The 20,499-nt window shown below is 45.2% G+C and overlaps 1 protein-coding gene across 2 annotated transcripts; it reads right to left on the bottom strand.

The window, feature by feature from the left end:
- Positions 1-2,268: 2,268 nt before the first annotated feature.
- Positions 2,269-8,627, bottom strand: eef1e1 (eukaryotic translation elongation factor 1 epsilon 1). Of its 2 annotated transcripts, XM_061666351.1 has the most exons (5): positions 8,528-8,627; positions 7,833-8,030; positions 5,893-6,063; positions 3,457-3,552; positions 2,269-2,819 (listed from the first exon to the last, which is right to left on the bottom strand). In XM_061666351.1, the coding sequence occupies exons 1-5, from the start codon at positions 8,609-8,611 to the stop codon at positions 2,676-2,678; spliced, it is 693 nt and encodes a 230-aa protein (XP_061522335.1). In that variant the 5' UTR covers positions 8,612-8,627; the 3' UTR covers positions 2,269-2,675. The 2 variants fall into 2 exon arrangements, with proteins under 2 accessions (XP_061522335.1, XP_061522336.1); XM_061666352.1 differs by lacking the exon at positions 5,893-6,063.
- Between the last annotated feature and the right edge of the window lie 11,872 nt (positions 8,628-20,499).

Raw genomic sequence — 20,499 nt, 5'->3', positions numbered from 1 at the left:
TTCTCAGACCCGGAAATTCACCTCAATATCTTAATATATCCCGTGTGTGTTATTGTTGGTTGTCCCAGCATAAGCAATTCAAGCCTATAGCGTGTCGATGAAACTTATTCGTGAACGAACACCATATCGCATGCATATTAGTTCCACTGGTGTATGGCGTCGCTGAGCTGGCACAGGTCATCCGGGAGGGGCTCAGAGTAGAGCGGCCGCTCCTCCACATTGAGATGAGCCAGATGAGGTGGCTCAGGCATCTGATTCGGATGCCTCCCCGACGCCTCCCTCGTGGCATGTCCCACCACCGGAGGCCCCGGGGACGACCTAGGACACGCTAGAGAGACTGGTGTGGGAACACCTCGGGATCCCCCCGGAAGAGCTGGATGAAGTGACTGGGGAGAGGGAAGTCTGGGCTTCCCTGCCAAAGCTACGGCCCCCCGCGACCCGACCTCAGATAAGCAGAAGAAAATGGATAGATTTTTTTTATTTACCCTCAACCCCCTTTTTTTTTTTTTTTTATATATATATAATTTGGTTTGTTTCCTCTTTCAAGCGATGCGGAAAATGCATTGTACATATTCAAATGTACTATTATCTTTCTTATTTCAGAGTACAATATTCATTATTGTTCAGATGCCAAATGGTTTTCCAACTAAACATTTTTTAACACACTGCTTAAAAAAAAATTTGCTTACCTTAACTCGTTGAAAAATGGTTTTGCAATTCACTTTTACATTTTCTGTTGACCACATTATGAATGCTAAAGCGAAACAAGGAATCATGGCATCGTTAGAAACAAATTAATTTCGAAAATATGTCCAGGGGCAACTTTTGCGGCGAGCAGTCTTGACAGCGCAGCATTCCAACTAAATGTTAAAACAAGCGAGAAGACAAAGGCGTCTTTAATGGCTCCCAACACCACAAACAGCCCCATCTAGTCACAAGGGCTGCCTGGATGACTGCAAGCCATTCCCCCCCTCCTTACATCTTCATAACACTTTACCGCAAACACAAATCTTTTTTGAACAACAATCCTCTTCTGATTTACGTAAGACAAATTGTGAGAAAAAAGTACACACTGAATTACATCGCAGGGTCGTGTGTGTCATGAGCTCTTTTGATGTGTTGATGTGTCGTTGCCGGGGTGACGACAAGAGGGCATAGTCACTGCACTTGTAAGAAACACAAATTAGCAAACGAACCCTTTCAGAAAATGCTCAGTATCTTTTTTTTTTTTTTTTAAACTACAGTTCACTTGCAAATCAACGCTCACAAATACATCACCTTTGCAGATGATAACTCTCACCCTCATGTCTGTTCAAGGTTCCAATAGTGAAAGTGGAGAACACCTTCTGGGGGCACGGATCATTGTTCACATCCTAAAAAGCACTCTCGGCCTACTGGGCGCTCTTTTCTGCTCTCTCAATGGCTGTCTGCCTTCCTCCTTCGTCCTTCTCTCCCGAGAAGCCCCCTGTGGTAGTGTTAGGTCTGAAGTGACACACAGTGGCTGACTGTCGCCCAAGGGGGACCCAGGCTCAGGTCTCGGCTGGCTGGCTGTGTGGCAGCTGGTGAGCCCGTTGCCCTCTGCCTGGCCTCAAGCATCAACAGTGGTGCTTATTGGGACTTGAGCAGCGCCTCGGTCTGATCTCTTTCCTCTGGGGCTGATGCGCGACTGCTTGCTGCCGCTGCCCACATGACTGGTGGTGAGGAAGTGGGGCAGAGCGCTGGGATGCGGTCACGCGGCGCACACACAGGCAGGGAGACCGGCCGGCACACCATGGACTGGTCGCCAGTCAATTGTGGGGTACATAATATGGACGAACATTCGTGCTCACTTTCACACCTAAGGCCAATTTAGACTTCCATAACATGTTTGTGTAATGTGGGAGGAATAGGTAAAACGCACACAAGCATGTGGACAACATGAAAACTCCAGGCAAGAGGCCTTAGATGAGATTTGAACTCCCTCCCCGTGAGGCAGGCCGACTACACTAGCCCTCCGTAAGCTAATGTTAGCATGTGCGCTTATTGTCATTTTTAGTCGTGCAGTCGCAAACATTACAATGACGCAGCGAGGACCACATGATCTCAGTTTGGCACGCTTGGAACCCCGGGGCACTAGGTAGTATAAATAGTAGGTTGTCGTCCTACTTTTTACCAACAAAGCGTCAATAGGCTGCAGAGCCGCATCGATCACAGTAGGTACCATGCGGGTTTTAGGCTGTTGGGACATTTTGAGCGAACACTGTTAAATGACAAATTCTTTACTTTATCGATGAGAACACCTTTTTTTATTAAGTCAGAAGTTTACCTTTACAAAAACACATACAATCTCCAACAAACAAACAACACCAATTATACTGCTGCACTGTTTATGTCTGCAGATTCACCCATCTTATAGTGTAAAAAGGGGTGTCAGGATGCCAACAGTCAATGATGCAACCGATACTAAGAGACAAGTGGGAGGTGACCTAGTTTATTATTTGGAAGCAATCATGTGATAGCTTAAGTACCTGTTCTTCAACAACTGTCATGTCGGTCATAATGTTGGTTTAAAAAAAAAAAAAAAGGTCTATTGTGGCAAGAAAGATCTAAACCAGGAATCCTGACATTGATGGGGCCTGCGGTCATTCCACATCATTTTGGAGGAGGAAATAAGACTTTTGGTGCATCTAAGGGCCTCAGTGGTGTTTACATGTGTAAATTTTGTTCCTGAGTACAACTACTCGGGGGAGGTGGTGTCGGATGCCAGCGCGATGCTGGATGTGGTCGAACCATCGCGTCACATTCATGTACTGCTCCTTCTCCTGGAAAGTCAAGTCCACCTGGGTGAGAGACGAAGATCAGGTCTTTACCGAGACTGTGTGTCATTAACATGTAATAATATGGTTGGCGAAGGTCACACAAGTGCCAGGGAGAGGTCATTGCGGCACAAAAGCAGGTTGCAAACTGCAGCGGATGAATCATAGCCCAATAAAATCAGTGTGTCCTTGGAAAATACTATTTGGGATCTAATTAAATGGAATTTGGAAGCTGACAAAATCGTTGCCTAGAACTATCAGTCGGTTTTAATGATTGTGAAATCTTGTTGTGCGTGAAGTGAACATTTACGAATCGAGTGGCGGGACTCAATGTCCCCGAGGTTAAAAGGAACACTGAGTCCAAACCAAAGTGACGCCGTGCCTGGTGGCGAAGCTGACCTTTCGTCTATGCTAAACACACTGACATCTCCTTACGGGATCTCCTCTTACTCTTGACTACTCTTCTCTTTACTTTTTTTAATCCTAAAAACTATCAACTTTTGATGTCCCTGTTCCAGGACTTCATTTCCAGCGAAGTGATATGGTATGAACAGTGAATGACTTCATGACTAATTTTGCGTGACAAGCTGGTCAGTTATGCTGATAGAATGATAGCTTGAACAAACATTCAACAACTATACACAAGTAAAAGGTAACTCACTATTAGTGGGTGAATTCCATTGTACATTAGCACATCTGCTAAGGTGAAGTGGTCGCCGGCCATGCAAACTTTGTCTTGCAAGTAGAGGTTCAGGTCCTGGAAGAGCCGAAAAAATCAAAACAAAACACACACATTCAATGCATTATAAAGAGTTGTGTGATCATCAGACTATCTGCATGTTTGAGGGAGCAACATTTAAGATTTAATCATTTCCTTTTTAAAGCCGCTTCAAATCTAAGACAATTTACGATTCAATAATTAGGCATATGGATTCAACATGAGATCATTTTCTTCTGCAAATCGTGCCAGTCATGCTAAACTCCATTATGCTATGCAAAATATCAATTTTATGTATTTTGTATTTTACAAATGAAACAGCAACATTGTTTACAGTGACATTTTTGAGACCTCTGAGCATTTTTTTTTTTTTTTGCATAATCAAGGACTTTTGGACGTTACGCATTTAAGGGGCCCCCTTGATCCCACCATCCTCCCAAAGTCAGGGTTAAATCACTATTAATGGCATTGTAATTAGTACAAACAGAGGTTTTGGGTTCCTTTATGGATTTTATACAGCCAATTAATAATGTGGCAAAAAAAGCACAGCTTTGCATGTTTACATTGTTTATTGTTTGCAGCGGTTGTCTTATCGTATCGTATCGTCACACAAAGGAGTGCTTTATTTTTTTTTAATGCAATTTTCTACTAAATTCTTGAACGTTCTTGAATTCTTGAACGTCAAGTATTGGGAAGTCAAGTGACAAATTGACTTCAAAATAAAATAAAGTGAAATCAACCAATAAGAAGTTTAGAACATTTCTTGTATGTTAGCCATCTATTTGAGAAGTGAAAATGGGAGCATGACAGCAGGTCCATTAACCTATATATCTGGCTGTGTGCGCGAAGTGGCTCCTCGCTCGCATGTGTAATATAAGGGAGACAACAATGTGAATCCTCAGGGGGTATGTCGTCCCTAGTCCATAACTGGCGACTTAGCACAGATGCCACACTAAACAGGCTGTTTGTTTACCACTGCCAAATGACTCCAACTCTCACTTTGCATATCTAATGAAGCTGTCTAAACTTGGGTGGCGTCATTTGCATTTCTGATGCCAAAGTCGCGCACGGAAGTGCTGGTCCCAGGGGAGGGGGACCGTCTTTAGCACTTGTACGCCACGCGAAGGGAACTCTCGCCATGCACACTGAGCATCTTGGGGGCAAATGGAGTTATTGTGCGGCAAAAGTGGCTGATGCCAAACAAGGCATGAAGACTGCAGACTTCCACCATCACATCCTTGCTTGTTGTAGCCTACAGCCATGGAGCTGAAGCCCAGTCAAGCATTGGAGGAGAGGCGGTGCTCCCCGGTTGCCTCCGCCCAGCATATAGGTTAGAAAAGTAAAGTTGTTCATTTTTGCAGCAAACACAAATGGAACTAAGAACTGAGTACACTGAAGATGATTAAGGATGAATTTCCAAGGTCCAGGAGAATTTGACATGTGCAAAGGCATTTAATCTAAAAGGGGGCCAAGTCACCATCAGAAAAAACAGACGATAATTCCAATTGCACACCTTGCTTCGCTCCGCAGGGAATTCAAAACATATGCGGTTGTTTACTTTACTTTGTTCTTGTAGTTGTCATGATCTCTTTTATCTTTTGATAAAACAGCTTTGATGGAAATCATGAAATGGGGCTAGGACTCAACAAAAAACGTTCAACAACTTTAAACTCTTTCAGTAACCTGTGACAAGTAGACCTCCTGATGGGAAGTGATTGTGTTTGTTTATGCCTTTAAAACCAATGATGGTTTGAGAGAACTATGTTTAATTTTCAGAACTCCCGGGCCACCTTTCTGAGTCTTATTCGTGCTTCCCTTGTACATAATGTTTGCTTTGCTAACCATACACCCGCAGCGTTAGCTAGCTATCGTACACATTTTGGTTTTTAATTGCATGCACCTTTGTATGTTTCTGTGCATTTGTGCAGGAACACGCAGACTGCCTCGTGAAACAGTCATCTCAATTAAGGTAGGAAAGGTGGGTAACTTTAGATTCAAGTGAGAAAACCGTTTGACCTTCTTGTTGTCACAGTGTCACAGTGACAGTCTGTATGAAAAGCTAGGAGTTTCCTGTTTGCATCCGGGGGTGAAAAGGTTTTTGAAAAAATGTGGTGCACATTTGGTGCAGTTTGTCGCTGTGATCCATTTCATGGAGGATGACTGGTGTTTGAAAGAAGGGCGTTATGGCCACAGCAAGACAGCTGTGGTGGTGAGGGAGCACTGGGCACCAGAGCTGAGCCGCTCAGGGCGACTTCCTTCTGTAAGCGGCGCCATTAAAATATTTAAGAGGCCTGTCCAGATAACATGCTGCCGCCCAGCGTGACTTTGCCGACATGCAACAACCGTGTGTGTCACTGTGAGAAGTGCGCACATACATACGCGCTTCATGCTGACAGGACAGTGCCAAGAGGCGCTGAGTGTCCAGCAGACCCGTGGCTGGCGATCCATTTCACGCTGACTGGCGTTGGGCACATTAAGGCATTTTTCTCTGTCATGAGGGGCCATGTCACTGAAAGGCCATACATCAGTCTGCATTGCTGTCGCGTGTGCCTTCCCAAGACACACACACACACACACACACACACACACACACAGTCTGTACTTTTGGCCAAACTAAATGAGAGGGGAACGCTGAGGCACCTCTCAGAGGAATTGCTTTTCGAGTAACATCAATACTGCGAAGGCTTTTACACTGACATGAGCCTTTTATGCAAGAATTTGGTCCAACAACACCATGAGTCACAAAAACTCTTTGCATAACACCACTCAAAACTACTGAGACCTCACCACGGACTGTATTAAGGGCAATAGTCTCCTTTTCGCACTTAATTCCTTATTTTACGCAGCTGGGCTTAAGCACCTTCCATCTACGTGCATTCTCTCATCCAGACTTCTGACAATGCGTAACCAGGGAAATAGAGTGCAAACAACAGGGTGCGATTTATGGAAATATGAGGCGAGTTGTAAATCGTGGAGCATGGAATTTTCCCGAGACTTATACACTTTATATACACACTTTAAATATGAAAATACCGTTTGTAGCGGATGTGTCGTCAGCCAGTCTGTATGTACACACCGCTCTGGCTAATATATCAGAATCAGAATCCTCTTTATTTGCCAAGTATGTCCAAAAAACACACAAGGAATTTTCCTCCGGTAGTTGGAGCCGCTCGAGTACGACAACAGACAGTCAATTGACAGAACACTTGTGATATTGACACTTTGAAGGAGTAGTAGAGCTGCACGATTATAGCCAAAATGATAATCCAAATTATTTTGATCAGTATTGTAATCACAATCGTTACCGGTAATCACAACTATTCCTCATGTTAGGGAAGCAAGCAACGTCTTTTTCATGGACGCCCCTGCTTATTTAAGCAAGACAATGCCAAACCATATTCTGCACGTGTTACAACAGCGTGGCTTCGTCGTAAAAGAGTGCTGGTACTCGACGGGCCTGCCTGCGGTCCAGACCCGTCTCCCATTGAAAACGTGTGGCGCATTATGAAGCGTAGAATACGACAACGGAGACCCCGGACCGTTGAACGGCTGAAGCTGTACATCGAGCAAGAATGGGAAAGAATTCCACCTACAAAGCTTCAACAATTCGTGTCCTCAGTTCCCAAACGTTTGTTGAATGTTGTTAAAAGCCATCTTCGGGCAAGAGGCGGGGTACACCCGAACTGGACGCCAGCCAATCGCAGGGCGCGTATAAACAAACAACCATTCGCACTCACATTCACAGCTACGGGCAATTTAGAGTCGTCAATGAACCTAGCGCGCCTGTTTTTGGGATGTGGGAGGAAACCTGAGTGCCCGGAGAAAACCCACCCAGGCACGGGGAGAACATGCAAACTCCACACAGGCAAGGCCAGGATTTGAACCCCGGTCCTCAGAACAGTGTGAAAATGCACCAAATGAGTTCTTTCACTTAAAGTTGGTTTGTTGTTCAGCAGGTTTGTGCCGTCTTTGAATAATATTTATGTGAGAGCCCTTTGCACTGGAAAAAATAAAATAGAAAACATTAAGTGGTTATCTTTTGCTGACTTCAAACCCTTTGTTGTTGAAGAGTGGCTCTTTTACAGATCCATTTGAGCTTGAACTTGATTTACGATGACGTGCACTGGTTGTTTTTCATTAAATATTTTGTGTTTTACGACTTTTCTACTGTGTTACTGTCGGTTCGTGCTTTCAGACTTGCATACAAACATGGGTTACATCGCTGCTGTAGGAACGGAACTCAGTCGTAAATGGAGGAGCCCCAGTAAAACAACAATCCTACATCGCTCCCAGGATATTCATTATTTCAAAGCGCTCACCTTCAGTATAGCTCTGCTGTCGTCCTTGCTACAGCCGTCCAGCTTGCTCACTCTGTATTCGAGCCACTGATGCACCACTGCTCTGTCCTCTGCGGTTTCACCCAGCATCTCAGGACACTTGGCCTCTTTCACCAGGTGCCGGGCGATGGTAACCAGGCCCACCAGGGGAGGACCATTGTTATTCTGTAGCACAGGGCACTGGAAGAAGGTAGGTCAATAATGTCCTCCAGTTTTAAAGAACTGATAGGATTTTTCAGGTCCATACCAAATTACATTCCTTACGGCATTTAACCATTCTCACTGTGCTGGTTTTTTTTTTTTTTTTTTTTTTTTAAATCCCCCACCATAAGGATAGAAATCTGGGTGGCCACACCCACCGTAACGTGTGTTCTAACACACACACACACACACCGCCTGTTTCACAGTGACAGCTCACCCTGTGTCAGATTCAATTTACAAGCATGTAGCGTTTTCTGTTGTGCTCAGTAAATGAACACCTGGCGAAGATAAAATAGTATCTTTTCATGTCAAATGAATTAAAAACGTCAATTACTATACTGTCAACTAATGTTCCAGCTGTAAATTTATAACCAAACACATGGCTAGCTTAGCATTACCTTCATCTCCGCAGCGTTTTAGCCGTCACGTTTAAAAGAAAGCGAAGCTTTTAAACACCATATGTACGGGTTTGTCACCTTTTTGTCTCCTCGGCTACTGTACTTGTTGGGCTTTTTCAGTCCTAAATATTTCTCGAGTGACGATAGCTCGCGCAACGCCATGTTTCTTGCAGTTGGTGACGTCACCTTCTTAATACACGATTGGCTGTTTGCTCCCTGAACCCGCCTACCGGTCTTTGAATGGTTGCCTATTTGACCAATTGTAAAACAAGAAAGAGCCTTCGTTTTATTGCGTCAGTGACGAAATGCTGTTCTTATTGTGCCACTCTACGCTATGGCCTGTACAATTGATATTTAGATACAGAGAGAATGAGAGCGAGATAGAGAGTTAGTAACAGAGAGAGCGAGAGAGAGAGAGAGAGAGAGAGAGAGAGAGAGAGAGAGAGAGAGAGAGAGAGAGAGAGAGGGGGGTCAAGCAGTCAGGCAGATGGACAGAAAGAGTATAAAATAATGTTATAAAGCTTCACATATGAACGGTTACAGATATATATATATATATATATATATAATTTTTACTTCATTTTAAACATATTTTTGAACAGCCAGTGAATGACACATTTTATATTTTCCCCAGCAATAACACCGCTGATGGCGGCATGGTGGTGAGCATGTCTGCCTCACAGTTCTGAGCGGCGGGGTTCAAATCCCGGCCCCCGCCCGTGTGGAGTTTTCACGTTCTCCCCGTGCCTGCATGGGTTTTCTCCGGCTCCTCCGGTTTCCTCCCACATCCCAAAATATGCGGGGTAGGTTGATTGGAGACTCTAAATTACTACCTGTCCGCGACCCACCTATGTTGGGTCGAGACCCACTGGTTGAGAATGACTGCTTTCGATTCTCACTGCAAATTGAGCCCTGTTTTGACTTTCTCTGACCAGTGACCACAAAATCGACCTTCAGTATGTTGGTATCATTCAACACTAAATAGGAGAGTCTTTCAATATCTCCAAAGATAGTGAACTGATCCAAAAAAAAGAAAAAAAAAAAGAAAAGCGTTCCGACTCGACGAGCGTGTCTGTTCTGTTTGAAGATCTCTGCAAGGATTCGCGGTCAAAAGGAATCCAAAATGACTGTGAGGAGGGTCCGGAGTTTCAGTCTTAAGTCCTGCAGCAAAGTTGACTTGTTCTGTCTGTCTGCGTCTGCGGTGTGACCTGGCGCGTGTCATGTCTGGGTCAATTTGCACCGTGCCTCTATGATGTCCCCATGATGAAATGTCACCTGTCAGTCAAGGGTGGCCTTATTAACTACGCAGTGTCCAGGTGTGTGCACGTGTGCACACGTGAGAGCGACAAGCGTTGCCTTCATCGTGATCCTCGCTGGTAGCCCCCCGAGGATCACACGCAGCCTGCAGGCCCGCTTCAAAGAATAGCTCACAGTTGATGGGCCATTGTGATTTCCTCGGAATTTTGGAGAAATGACCATTTGAAAACCTAAATCCTTGCAGAGATACACAGCAATAAAGTGTTGCATATGAATTTGTATCGGTTTCCTACCGAGTTCAATGAGAGTGGACAATTATTGTGAGAAATCCTTAATATGATCAATGTCTTCACATGGATCACACCTGTGTGTCAAAGACAAGGCCCGCAGGCCAGACCTGGCCCGCCACATTCCTTTTATGAGGCCCACGAAAGAAAATCATGCGCGTCGACTTCATATTTCTTGGTCAAATACCGAAAATAACGTTGATGTATTGCAAGTATTTTCGGTTACCAATTCACCTTTCAAAATAAACTGAATAATAGCTGAACTTACAACGTTTTACTGGCATCTGATTTCAAAGCTAGTTATCGCGCTGCTTTTTTTTTTTTTGTATATGTAATATGAAGTGATCATACATTGTAATGGGTTCACAGTCATAGCGGCCCGCTGAGGGAAACTGCAACTACAATGTGGCTGGTAACAAAAATGAGGTTGACACCCCATCCATTTATCCATTTATCCATTTATCCATTTTACGTGCAGCTTTTCCTAACTGGGGTCACAGCACGAATGACTACTAATAACACATAATTCAATGTAAATGTATGTCAGAAGTGTGTATGACTAGTCATGTTTAGACTGGGCATAATGGTATAGTCGCTTACTATAACATTTAGGGAGGAAGCCAGATTAACTGGCGAAAAACCATGCATACGTTTGGATAACATGCAAACTCCACCAAAAAAAAAAATGGCGAGATTTGAACACCAAACCAAACCTCAGAACCGGGAAGCAGACGCTCTAACCACTCGGCCGCTATATTTGACCTACATGAGTGAATATTATTGTGATTATTATTTAGTTATTTAAAAAACAAAAAAATGTATAGAAACAATGATCAAATGGCAAGCTCAAGTGAATACGATAGCTAAATCACCTTCACGCTCATGCAGATGTGAGTTTGGTTTCCACTGCATCCATACAGCTAATATAAACGAACAGATGATATTTTGAAAGCCAGTTTGTTGAGAAAGCGTATCCTGGTAAAGAGATGAATTATAGAAATGAGCACACAGACGATCGTAAATGATGAGATGCCATACAACGAGGCAAGGCTAAATCGCCCCATGTTTTTTCTCCTCCTCCCAACGTCCCCCTTTTTTGTGTGTGTGCTTTCTTCACTTTTACCCTGCCAGGCCTTCCATGAGCGTACGCCTCCAGCATTCCAGTGCATCTCCTTTAACTAAATGCCTCCGAGCTGCCACTTCCTGTCTGTACTCAGGCGGACTGAGGACGACGATCCCCAGCGCCCACGACTAACTGTAGCCTGTGGGAGTTTTGACGGCGGCGATACACAATACAGGGGTCAAATGAGTAGGAAAATCTAAGGCAGGGGTCGCCCGGAGCGCCGTGGGGCTTCCCAGGCCAGGCCTCAATCCTGCCGGATACGTCCTCCTTTTCCCTGGTCCGGAGCCCCACAATATGCACCGTCGGTCAAATCGGTCGCGGTGTTGGCTCGGGCTCACATCCCCAGTGTGACGGTATCGGGTACGGGCGTTATTTGGTTCTCTTTCGTTACGTTTGTACAGAAGCAAATGTATGAAAAATAACCTTCGCTTGTGTCCTCAGCCGGAAATTTAACAGAATATAGTACATTTATGGTAACTGCATGAACAAGCAAGTAATACATAATGTAATAAAAATAGCAGCAGTTTGTATGTATGTACAAAAAAGGGGATTTGTCCAGGATACAATATTGAAGCATTGTGAAATGCTATAATCAAAATTCTGTTAAACACATTACCTATCTTGTCATGTGTAATGTATCATGGCTTGCATCTTCAGACTTGTAAGACTATGAAATCATTTTATGATTTTTTTTAAATCATAAAATGTTGATTTATTTAGAATTGCATTCAGAATTCTGTGAAACACGTCAGTGTGACAAGTGGAGTCAAATATTTCTTCGTCTCCCAAAACCTGACAGTGTGATGTTTGATGATATTTGCAACGCGTGATTGACCCCTCCCCCTTCTGAACATTGAACCTTCTCATTCTTGTAAGATGAGGAGATTCTACTTTCATAAAAGTTTTGCTCTTGGAGTATTCTGATTTGACTCTTGTACAAATACAATCATTCTCTCCTTTTTTTTTTTTTTTTTTTACACAAAAATACGATATTATTGTCACAACGTAAAAAAAGAAAATTCCTCCAAAAATCGGATTCTATTCTACAATCCAATATTAGGAATTACGCCGAAAAGCGAGCATCTCGAGGCCTTCCGAGAGGCCCCGGAGACAAACAAACGAGCGACGAAAGGCAGTTTCTCCGTGTCGTCCTCGTGCCAAGCCAGCCAGGAGGCCGCGGCGCACGCTGGGGGAGACACGGTACCAGCTAACCGCAACCGCAGATCCAGCGACTGCCTCCCAGCCAAGCAGCGAGCGGCAGCCACTTAAAACTATTAATTACTGCTCGGAATATCTTCCTCCTTTACCCGTCGTCATCCGTGTCCCCCAGAGACAAACGACCTCGGTGGGAGGATCTTGATGGTGATAGCTTCTGAAAAGTCAGATTGTCTTTTATTGGAGTTGCCCACTGGCCACGCAGGTTCCTCTCGAGCTCTCACGCTCACTCGGCGTCTCTCATTCCCGCCATTCAGAAGAACCAGGCCGGACCCACATGACGTGGGAAACATACGCATAAGTCTCTCGCTATCAGAAACATACGCATAGTCTCTCTCTCTCTCTCTCTCTCTCACACACACACACACACAACCACACACACACACACACACACGCTCACGCACACACACCACAGGAAGTTTCATCCTCTGTGTGCAAGCTGCACACCACTTGTGACTCTCATTGTTGCTTTCTCCTTGACCAGCAGGGGGCACTGCGGGTCTTTCAAAGAAATGAGAAACTGGCCTCTCCTTTGGGCTCTCACATCGTTTTGTCTGGGAAGTTTTAAACAACAATATGTACTGTGTCTTTTAGAAAAGTGATGGTATGATATTTAGTGTAGCAGTACTATATATTTTAAATTCACACAAATGTAGGCAAACTATTGGATTGCATATTTTTATTGTAACATCACAACTGTTTTTATTTTGAGCAATGATGCAACTTTTTCCTCTTATTGGACCTTTTTCCATCCATCCGTCCATTTTCTGAGCCGCTTCTCCATCCGGTGCCCATCCCAGCCAGCATCGGGCAGGAGGCGGGGTACACCCTGAACTGGTCGCCAGCCAATCGCAGGGCACATAGAAACAAACAACCATTTGCACTCACATTCACAATTAACCTAGCATGCATGTTTTTGGGATGCGGGAGGAAACCGGAGCGCCCGGAGAAAAGCCACGCAGGCACGGGGAGAGCACGCAAACTCCACACAGGCGGGGCCGGGGATCGAACCCCGGTCCTCACAACTGAGAGGCGGACGCTCTAACCCGTCGCCCACCGTGCCGCCTTGACCTATTTTTTGACTTTTATTTTTGAAATCCAATTTGTTTTCATACCGCTTATCCGGCTTCGAGTCACGGGGGAGCGGACTTAGTGTGAAAGACGATACCTTGGACGACGAGTTGCCAGTCAATGAAAGGGCACGTGCATATAGAGAGACCGTTCCCGCCCGTCGTCACACCCTTACTGAATGGGAATCGAGCCCAAGCTGTCAGTCAGCTGAGTTAACCACTACACCGTCAGTGACTCACCCTAACATTCCGTCGTAGTCATTCAATTGTGCGGGCGTGGTTGTTGTTCGTGCGTTAGAAAAGTTGAAAATGTCAAGCGAAGCGCATTTCGGGGCCTGTTCGATCCCTCCCGATCCTCTGTCTCCATGTCTTTGTGCCATTAGTTTGATTCACTACCTCAGGAGAGGGAACGTGAAAGCTCAGGCCTGCGCTTGTCCAGTATATTCCGCAGCTTGGCGCTTTATGACCCGGAGAGTGTAAACCGGACGTGTGTGTGTGCGGACAAAGACGGAAAGCTGTGAGGTGGGGGCGGGGTAAGGCAAGATAGATTTGATGAGATTCACTCTGTTATTTGTCCCTCTTCTTCTCTCTGAGAGCAAGGAATCACGGTCCGCACGACAGGTCGCCAGCGCCCGTCGGGGGCGATCTATATGAAACCCTCGTTATTGGCAATTTCGACCCGGGGACGGATGAGGCGGCGGCCAGCCAGCTCGGCGGCAGGCCGGACAGCCGCGCTGTGATAAAAGCGTCCAGGACTCACCTGTGACTCTCACATTGAAGGCTCGAGAAATAATGCATCACAGGTTGCCCGTGCAGCTCTGCACTGTGTGCGCTGTGTGTTCACGTATGAGCCAAAAAGGTGCGTTTGTGTATAATTCATGGCTGCTGTCACGCCCAGAGGTCTCCGTTCTGTATGGAGGGAATCACCACGGTGATTGCCTTTGTGATGGTGTGAACACTTCATATATTTTTGAAACGTGGGCTAAAAAAAAATCTTTCAACCCCTGAGTATCAGTAAAGAATTTGCCCATGAAATAGCATTCGGCTTGCTCGGAGGAGCTCGCTTGAATGTGTTGGACAAAGTATCTGGAGCAGCGATGACCAACAATGGGTGATTCCGCTCCCACGTGTGCCATGAAAGATCGTCAGTGGTGCCACGGGACATGATTCTATTTCACTTAAATTAGGATTGCAATTATTATCTTTGTTCATCTATCTGTGCCGGCAACGCAAAGTGAAAGGCAGAATAATGAAACGCTCTTCCGTGGGATGGCGGAAGGTACGACAAACCTGGTGTCCAAGTGTGGCCCTTCGTACGACACAATAAGCCTTTTTGTTCAATTAAACAGCTGTCAATATGCGAGTAATGAGACAAAATCATCATTATTTACGGACATTTACTTTTTGAGACATGTTTTGTTTGGCGGTGTGGCGTGAGAGTTTTCTCGTGTAAAAACGGGTGAGGAAACAGAAACACCGATCCGCAGTGTTGCGCAACATGGAAGCCATATTAAAGTCTTACTTCCGCCACAGTGAAAACATTCAAACATTCTAAAACTTGCATGTAACAGTGACTGCAATAAACGATTTCAGAAAACGCGAGGACTAAAAGGTAACTTTGAACATTCCGCTCGATCAAGACAGAACGCCATTCTTTTCCCACATTCTGTCATCTCCCGAGACGGTCGAACACGTTTCCCATCTTTCAAAGTCTCGAACGACACGAGGCAAATCATCGGCAACTAGCATGACAACGCCGAAGCGGGGAGCAGACGATATATCCCCGAGGCCTTCGCTCCCTGCAACGTTCGGCCGAATGAAACACAGAAGCCTGCAAAGTAACCAAAACCGTGAAATAGCAATGTAATGAACAATTGCCATTAGATCCATCGCTCTGTTCGCTGTCGATCAATGAATAACGCTCTGCAGAAGCATTGATCACTGGCTTGCTTTCATGTGTCTGTGTGCAGGAGCACTGTGCGGCTTTTGTAGCTCCCCCCGGTATATTTGACATAGTCGAGCTCAAGTATGTGACAGTACGATAGCAGTTCAGTGGGAAAGGTGAAAGCGAGCGCACGTGCACACCAGCCTACCCACATTCTTGTCCGAGAGGCCGCTATATATTGTATTAGGTATGGTTGCAGTGAGAGGTTTACCTACACTCACCATGTAAGTAAACATTGTATTATGTTGTGCTATTTGCTGTTGTGTTTAGTGATTTGTTGTTGGGTTTTTAATTTGCTGTTGCGTTTTGCACTTCAGGACCACTGTCGTATTGACTGTTGAAGAGCTAAAGACGAAACGCTGAACGCTTTTTTCTGCGGGTGACCCTCAATTGCTTCCCCATAACGTTTGCCGTCCTTCCGTGTACACTCGGCCTCTAATTAACTTAATCAAATGTAACACGTTTGACATTCAGAGGCCTAATTTCCGCCACCGTGGCTGACCGGCGTTTCCGATAACGTGCAGTGTCAGGATCAGAGAAAGGTCTGTTTATCTGGGGAATTAAAGGCTGAACGAGGTCTGGCTTGGTGAAAGGCACTGCCCTGTTTGTGCGTGCGTGTGCAGGTGAAGTTAAGTACTAAAAGTAAGTGAGAGACAGGCTCAGTTATTACTTAAATGGTCTATTATACAGGCTGATATGTTTGTCCCGATCACCAGTGTCCATCATCCTAATCTTGATTTTGTGACCTTTCCCCCAGGTGTCTCCGGGCTCGCTGGTGGCGCTGTGATCTGTCTTTGCGAATCTGCCTCTTAATAAAGCAATCAGATTGTAATGCACACACACACACACACACACACACACACAGACAGAGGCAAAGGTACGGTGCAAAAGTGCTCTGTTCGCAGACAATCTCGACCTTCCACCTGCAGGGTAAACGCATCCTCTATCAAAACATCACCAGACTGAGAAGTCAAGTCGCTTTCTCTCTCCTCTCCCGCCACCTCCAACCCATAACCCATTTATCTTGAGATAACATTGTCAGATTGTCAACCAAACTCTCCGGTGGGAGCCGAGCCCAAAGCTTATTACTGGGGAGAATAAGCACAGGTAGAGACTGGTCACGGCTAAACGAATAGTCCCTCAGAGCTCCCCCCCGTTTCCACTGTGTAAGTGGCCTTGTCCGCCAAGTGAAAAGCGCGATACGCCTCAATGTTGTAGAAATCGCTGTTAACGGTGAGCACTGGCAGCGACATCGGGGACACATGCTAGTGAGATCGACAAAACAGAGTTGGATCCAATTTTTCATTTTTTTTACCTTTAACACTGTTCGTTTGCTCATTTTTGATGATCACAGAGCGATCAATTGAGAAATATGTTCATTATTACCAATCAAAGACACACTGTTCGACATTTCGTAGGGTTTTTACAATAATTTGTTAAAAATAAGAAATCAAAAAATTGCGAGGCGAGTAGCCTGAATCGGATTCTGGAGTCATGCACCCGCTGTGAATCATGACTTGATCAATACTAGTTGATTAGCTGACCTGAACCTGGTGATCTTTTGTGAAAGCAGAAATTGGCTCCTGTCTCTTGACCTCTACAATGAGCTCAGCTCCCTCCAGTGGAAATACGCTGCTAGTAGCAAACCCGCACACGTTTCCAGTAGAAGCATATGCGACAAGGCTTTCCTGCAACGGTGCCACATTGTTAGGGCGCAGTATTTCTACACAATAGATTTTTATGATCATTCTCTTTCTCGTATTATCGTATTTTCTTGAGCGTGTCTCTTACACGCATACGCGTCTTGTGATTTACACCGAAATGCTTAAACACTGTGGAGCCATGAATATTACAATGCATGCTGGGAACATATATTACAGTACACTTCGACATTGCTGTGCATGTACATGCCGTGAAATACTGTAAAGGGATGATACTTTAATTAAATACAGTTTCCACTGCATCATGGGATTTAAACCGAGCGTTATATTCTTTTAAATTCATGTTTTTATTCATTGTGGAGCTGATGAGTCACACAAAGAAAATGGCTTATGGGGGGGATGCTGGCGTCAGACCGGGATTCAGTACGTCAGTGCTGGTTCCCGGTCTAGACGCTTTGCTCCTGCCCCCCAGGTCTTTGAGGGCTATATTCTCCCGTTGGTGCGCAGGTCTCTATTTGAGACGCCTGGCTTGATCTGCCGATTCTCCCGTAATGACTTCTAACACGCCTACCGAGGGCTTGGGGGGCGTGACTCATTGAAGTCTGCAGGGGCGTAGAATTCCCAGGATGGGGTGTTTTCCTGAGACGAGTGACTGCCATTCAAATCCAGCTGGGAAATATGTCACGCTTACATTTTGGGATGTTGCGCACAGTGAACGGAGGGCACTGCTCGTCGAACAAAACTTGCTTGTTTGTCTTCTCGATGCAGTCTTCCGTTGGAACTGTCAGTTGCCTTGAAGATACAGACGAAAGTGCAATGTCTGGCCCCAATGATATTGTCGCGAGATGGTCCGGAAACGTGAGATGCTTGCCCCAGTCTACTGTCAGTTCCCAGTCCGACGGGGACTGGGACTTGTGACTGGCGCTGCTCTCCAACCCCGACGGAGATGGTGTTCCTCCCGCCTTGTTGGCGTTCTTGTACGCTACGGATTTTGAGATGACTTCCGCAATTGCCTTCGGCACCTGGTCATGGCACCAGAGATATTGACCCTCCCCCAGTGCTGCTGAGGATGTGCTCGAGTGAACCTCTCCAGGAACACAGAGCACGAGCCGGACAGTCGGCCGTGCCTAACATGCCGCTGGTCCTCTCCTCCTCCAATCCTGCCCACACCCCTCTCAGAATTAGCTGGCGTTTGTCCTGCCCGTATGCCTTCTCATGGCGAAGCTGAGGAAAAGCACCAAACCCTGCACACCCCATGGCCATCGCTTCCCAATGTCCTGTGTTTCAGCAACCTCCAGGCCTTACCTAGGCTTTCCACTTTCTGCCCGTATGCCCCACGATGCGTTCGAGTCATTCGAATCGCGATAGAGCACAACTTGTATTTGCCGAGAGACCGAACTCCTTGTCAAGGTTGCAGATTGGGAACGAGAGTTTGTCGGTGTTTCCAAACAGTGCTGTGCAGCAGAGGCGGCCCAGCCGCCCGTGGAGGTCGCTGATTCAAAGAGGGTCCTATTAACTTTTATAATCTGCACATTGATCACTTATGTCATTTTGCAGACGGACCTAACGAGGTGACTTACAGAGGATTTGTTGCAATCTCTTGGCTTTCAGCACTTAGATTGAAAACTCCCACAGCCAAGTTCATATGAATTTGCATGCTATTTTCATGCTCATTTCCTCGTGAACTCGAGATGTCCGCCCATGTCATGTCCCTTTTCGTCCTCTGTGTGACACCCCAGTTTAGCTGTGTAATGACCCGGCATTAACGCCTTTCATTTGCCTCTATCACGGTCAATGTCAGTGGCTCTATCCGACACCGTTGACCACAGACAGGTGTACTGCACGGAGAATAAAAGCTTCTATTCTCTCTTCTTTCAATCGCGCGTATCCCGTCATGATCCCCATTATTATAGTTCCAAACAGGAAATAACAAAATAGGTCCGCGCCAGCCACACAAATTGACATCGATGCAAAATAATGTTACATACTTTACGCTCTTCAAATGAAATGTCCACGTCAAAATAAAACATAATACCGAGCCTGTTAAAACAAATTAAATCTTACAATATCAAAAAAGAAACTAACCAGCATTCCCATGATTATTGCATTTATTGTTACTCGCGTTGCCTTTAAGAGTGTTCCTGACTTGACTTGAATTTTTGCACGATATCAAAGGAACCACTGTTAGTATAAAGTATAAGAAGTGTGATAAACAAGAATATATGTGAATTGAATTGATAAATGCTGATAATACTGTGACGAAATGTAGACTGTCACATATTTGTAATAAAATGTTGAAAATTGTAATTGTTGAGAATTGTCACTGCATAGGCTACAAGGACGGAGTCAGTGTTCAACGTTAAGCTGCTGTATGCTATTCATGTGACATGCATTAAAACTTGCTCGGGAATGCAGAAAATGAAATCTGAACTTGAAATGTGTGTACGCGTGTGTGTGTGTGTGTGTGTGTGTGTGTGTGTGTAGGGGACGTATACTGAACCTCCTGCCACCCCTTTGACACCCCAGGTAGCACTGGTCTCTTGGTAGTCAAAATGATGGTTTGCTGACCTACAACATCGGATTCAAGTTATAAGGCTCTGAAAACTCTTTTGTCGCTACAGTATAACATTTACCAGCAACATTATCAATCCCGTCAATTAAGTGAGACACAGGGAAAACTCTGTCATCCTGCATAACTGTTATTGTTGACCCAGGACAACAATGCACATACAGTATACAAAACATGCATCTATGTAATAAGCTGCAGGGGTACACATTGCAATCCCAGGTCCACCCCCTGCAGGAGTTTTGGGACCTGGTCTCAAGTGTCTGTGATGGGCCCCTGCGTTTGGTCTGAGTGAAGTACTATGACACATTTCAAGGTGGAATTACTCGACTTGTCACTTTTATTAGGACCTGTTAGTGTTTGCCAAACATACCTGGAGCAAAACAGACTTTGAATGGACCCAATTACCTGATTTTTGTGTATTTTTCTGTTGAAGCGAACTCACTTTAAAATAAAAACAACAACTCGTTTCTGACTTCTGAAAAATCTCCCATCTCAAATTGGCCTGCAGAGAAAGTGTTTTTGTCCTTCCAAAGCCACAACAGGAATTCAAAAGCAATTTGGTGCATTTCAGTCACCCAAACGCATCTTTAAAATACAAACAAGCCACAGTAGGAATTCAACAGCAATTTGGTGCAGCTCAGTGGGGGGGGGGTGGGGGGGGGGGGGATGGGGGGGGGGGGGTGTTGAACAATCTTGAAAACACACAAATATTTGCACGTCTGCATCCTGGTGAAGATTTATGCATTTTAAGGGTCCCTAACACGACCCCCCTCAAAACTCTTTCATTAGCAACCAAAAGTAGGAAAAAAATGAGCCCCAGTTTCATCGATTGACCCATTGGCGTGTGACATTATAAAATCAGAATCAGAATCATTTTTATTTGCCAAGTATGTCAAAAACACAAGGAATTTGTCTCCGGTAGT

Source organism: Phycodurus eques, chromosome 21 (assembly GCF_024500275.1).
Source record: "Phycodurus eques isolate BA_2022a chromosome 21, UOR_Pequ_1.1, whole genome shotgun sequence".
Taxonomy (NCBI): Eukaryota; Metazoa; Chordata; class Actinopteri; order Syngnathiformes; family Syngnathidae; genus Phycodurus; species Phycodurus eques.
The sequence above is the reverse complement of the archived record's forward strand: the minus strand, read 5'-3'. Positions and strand labels throughout refer to the sequence as shown.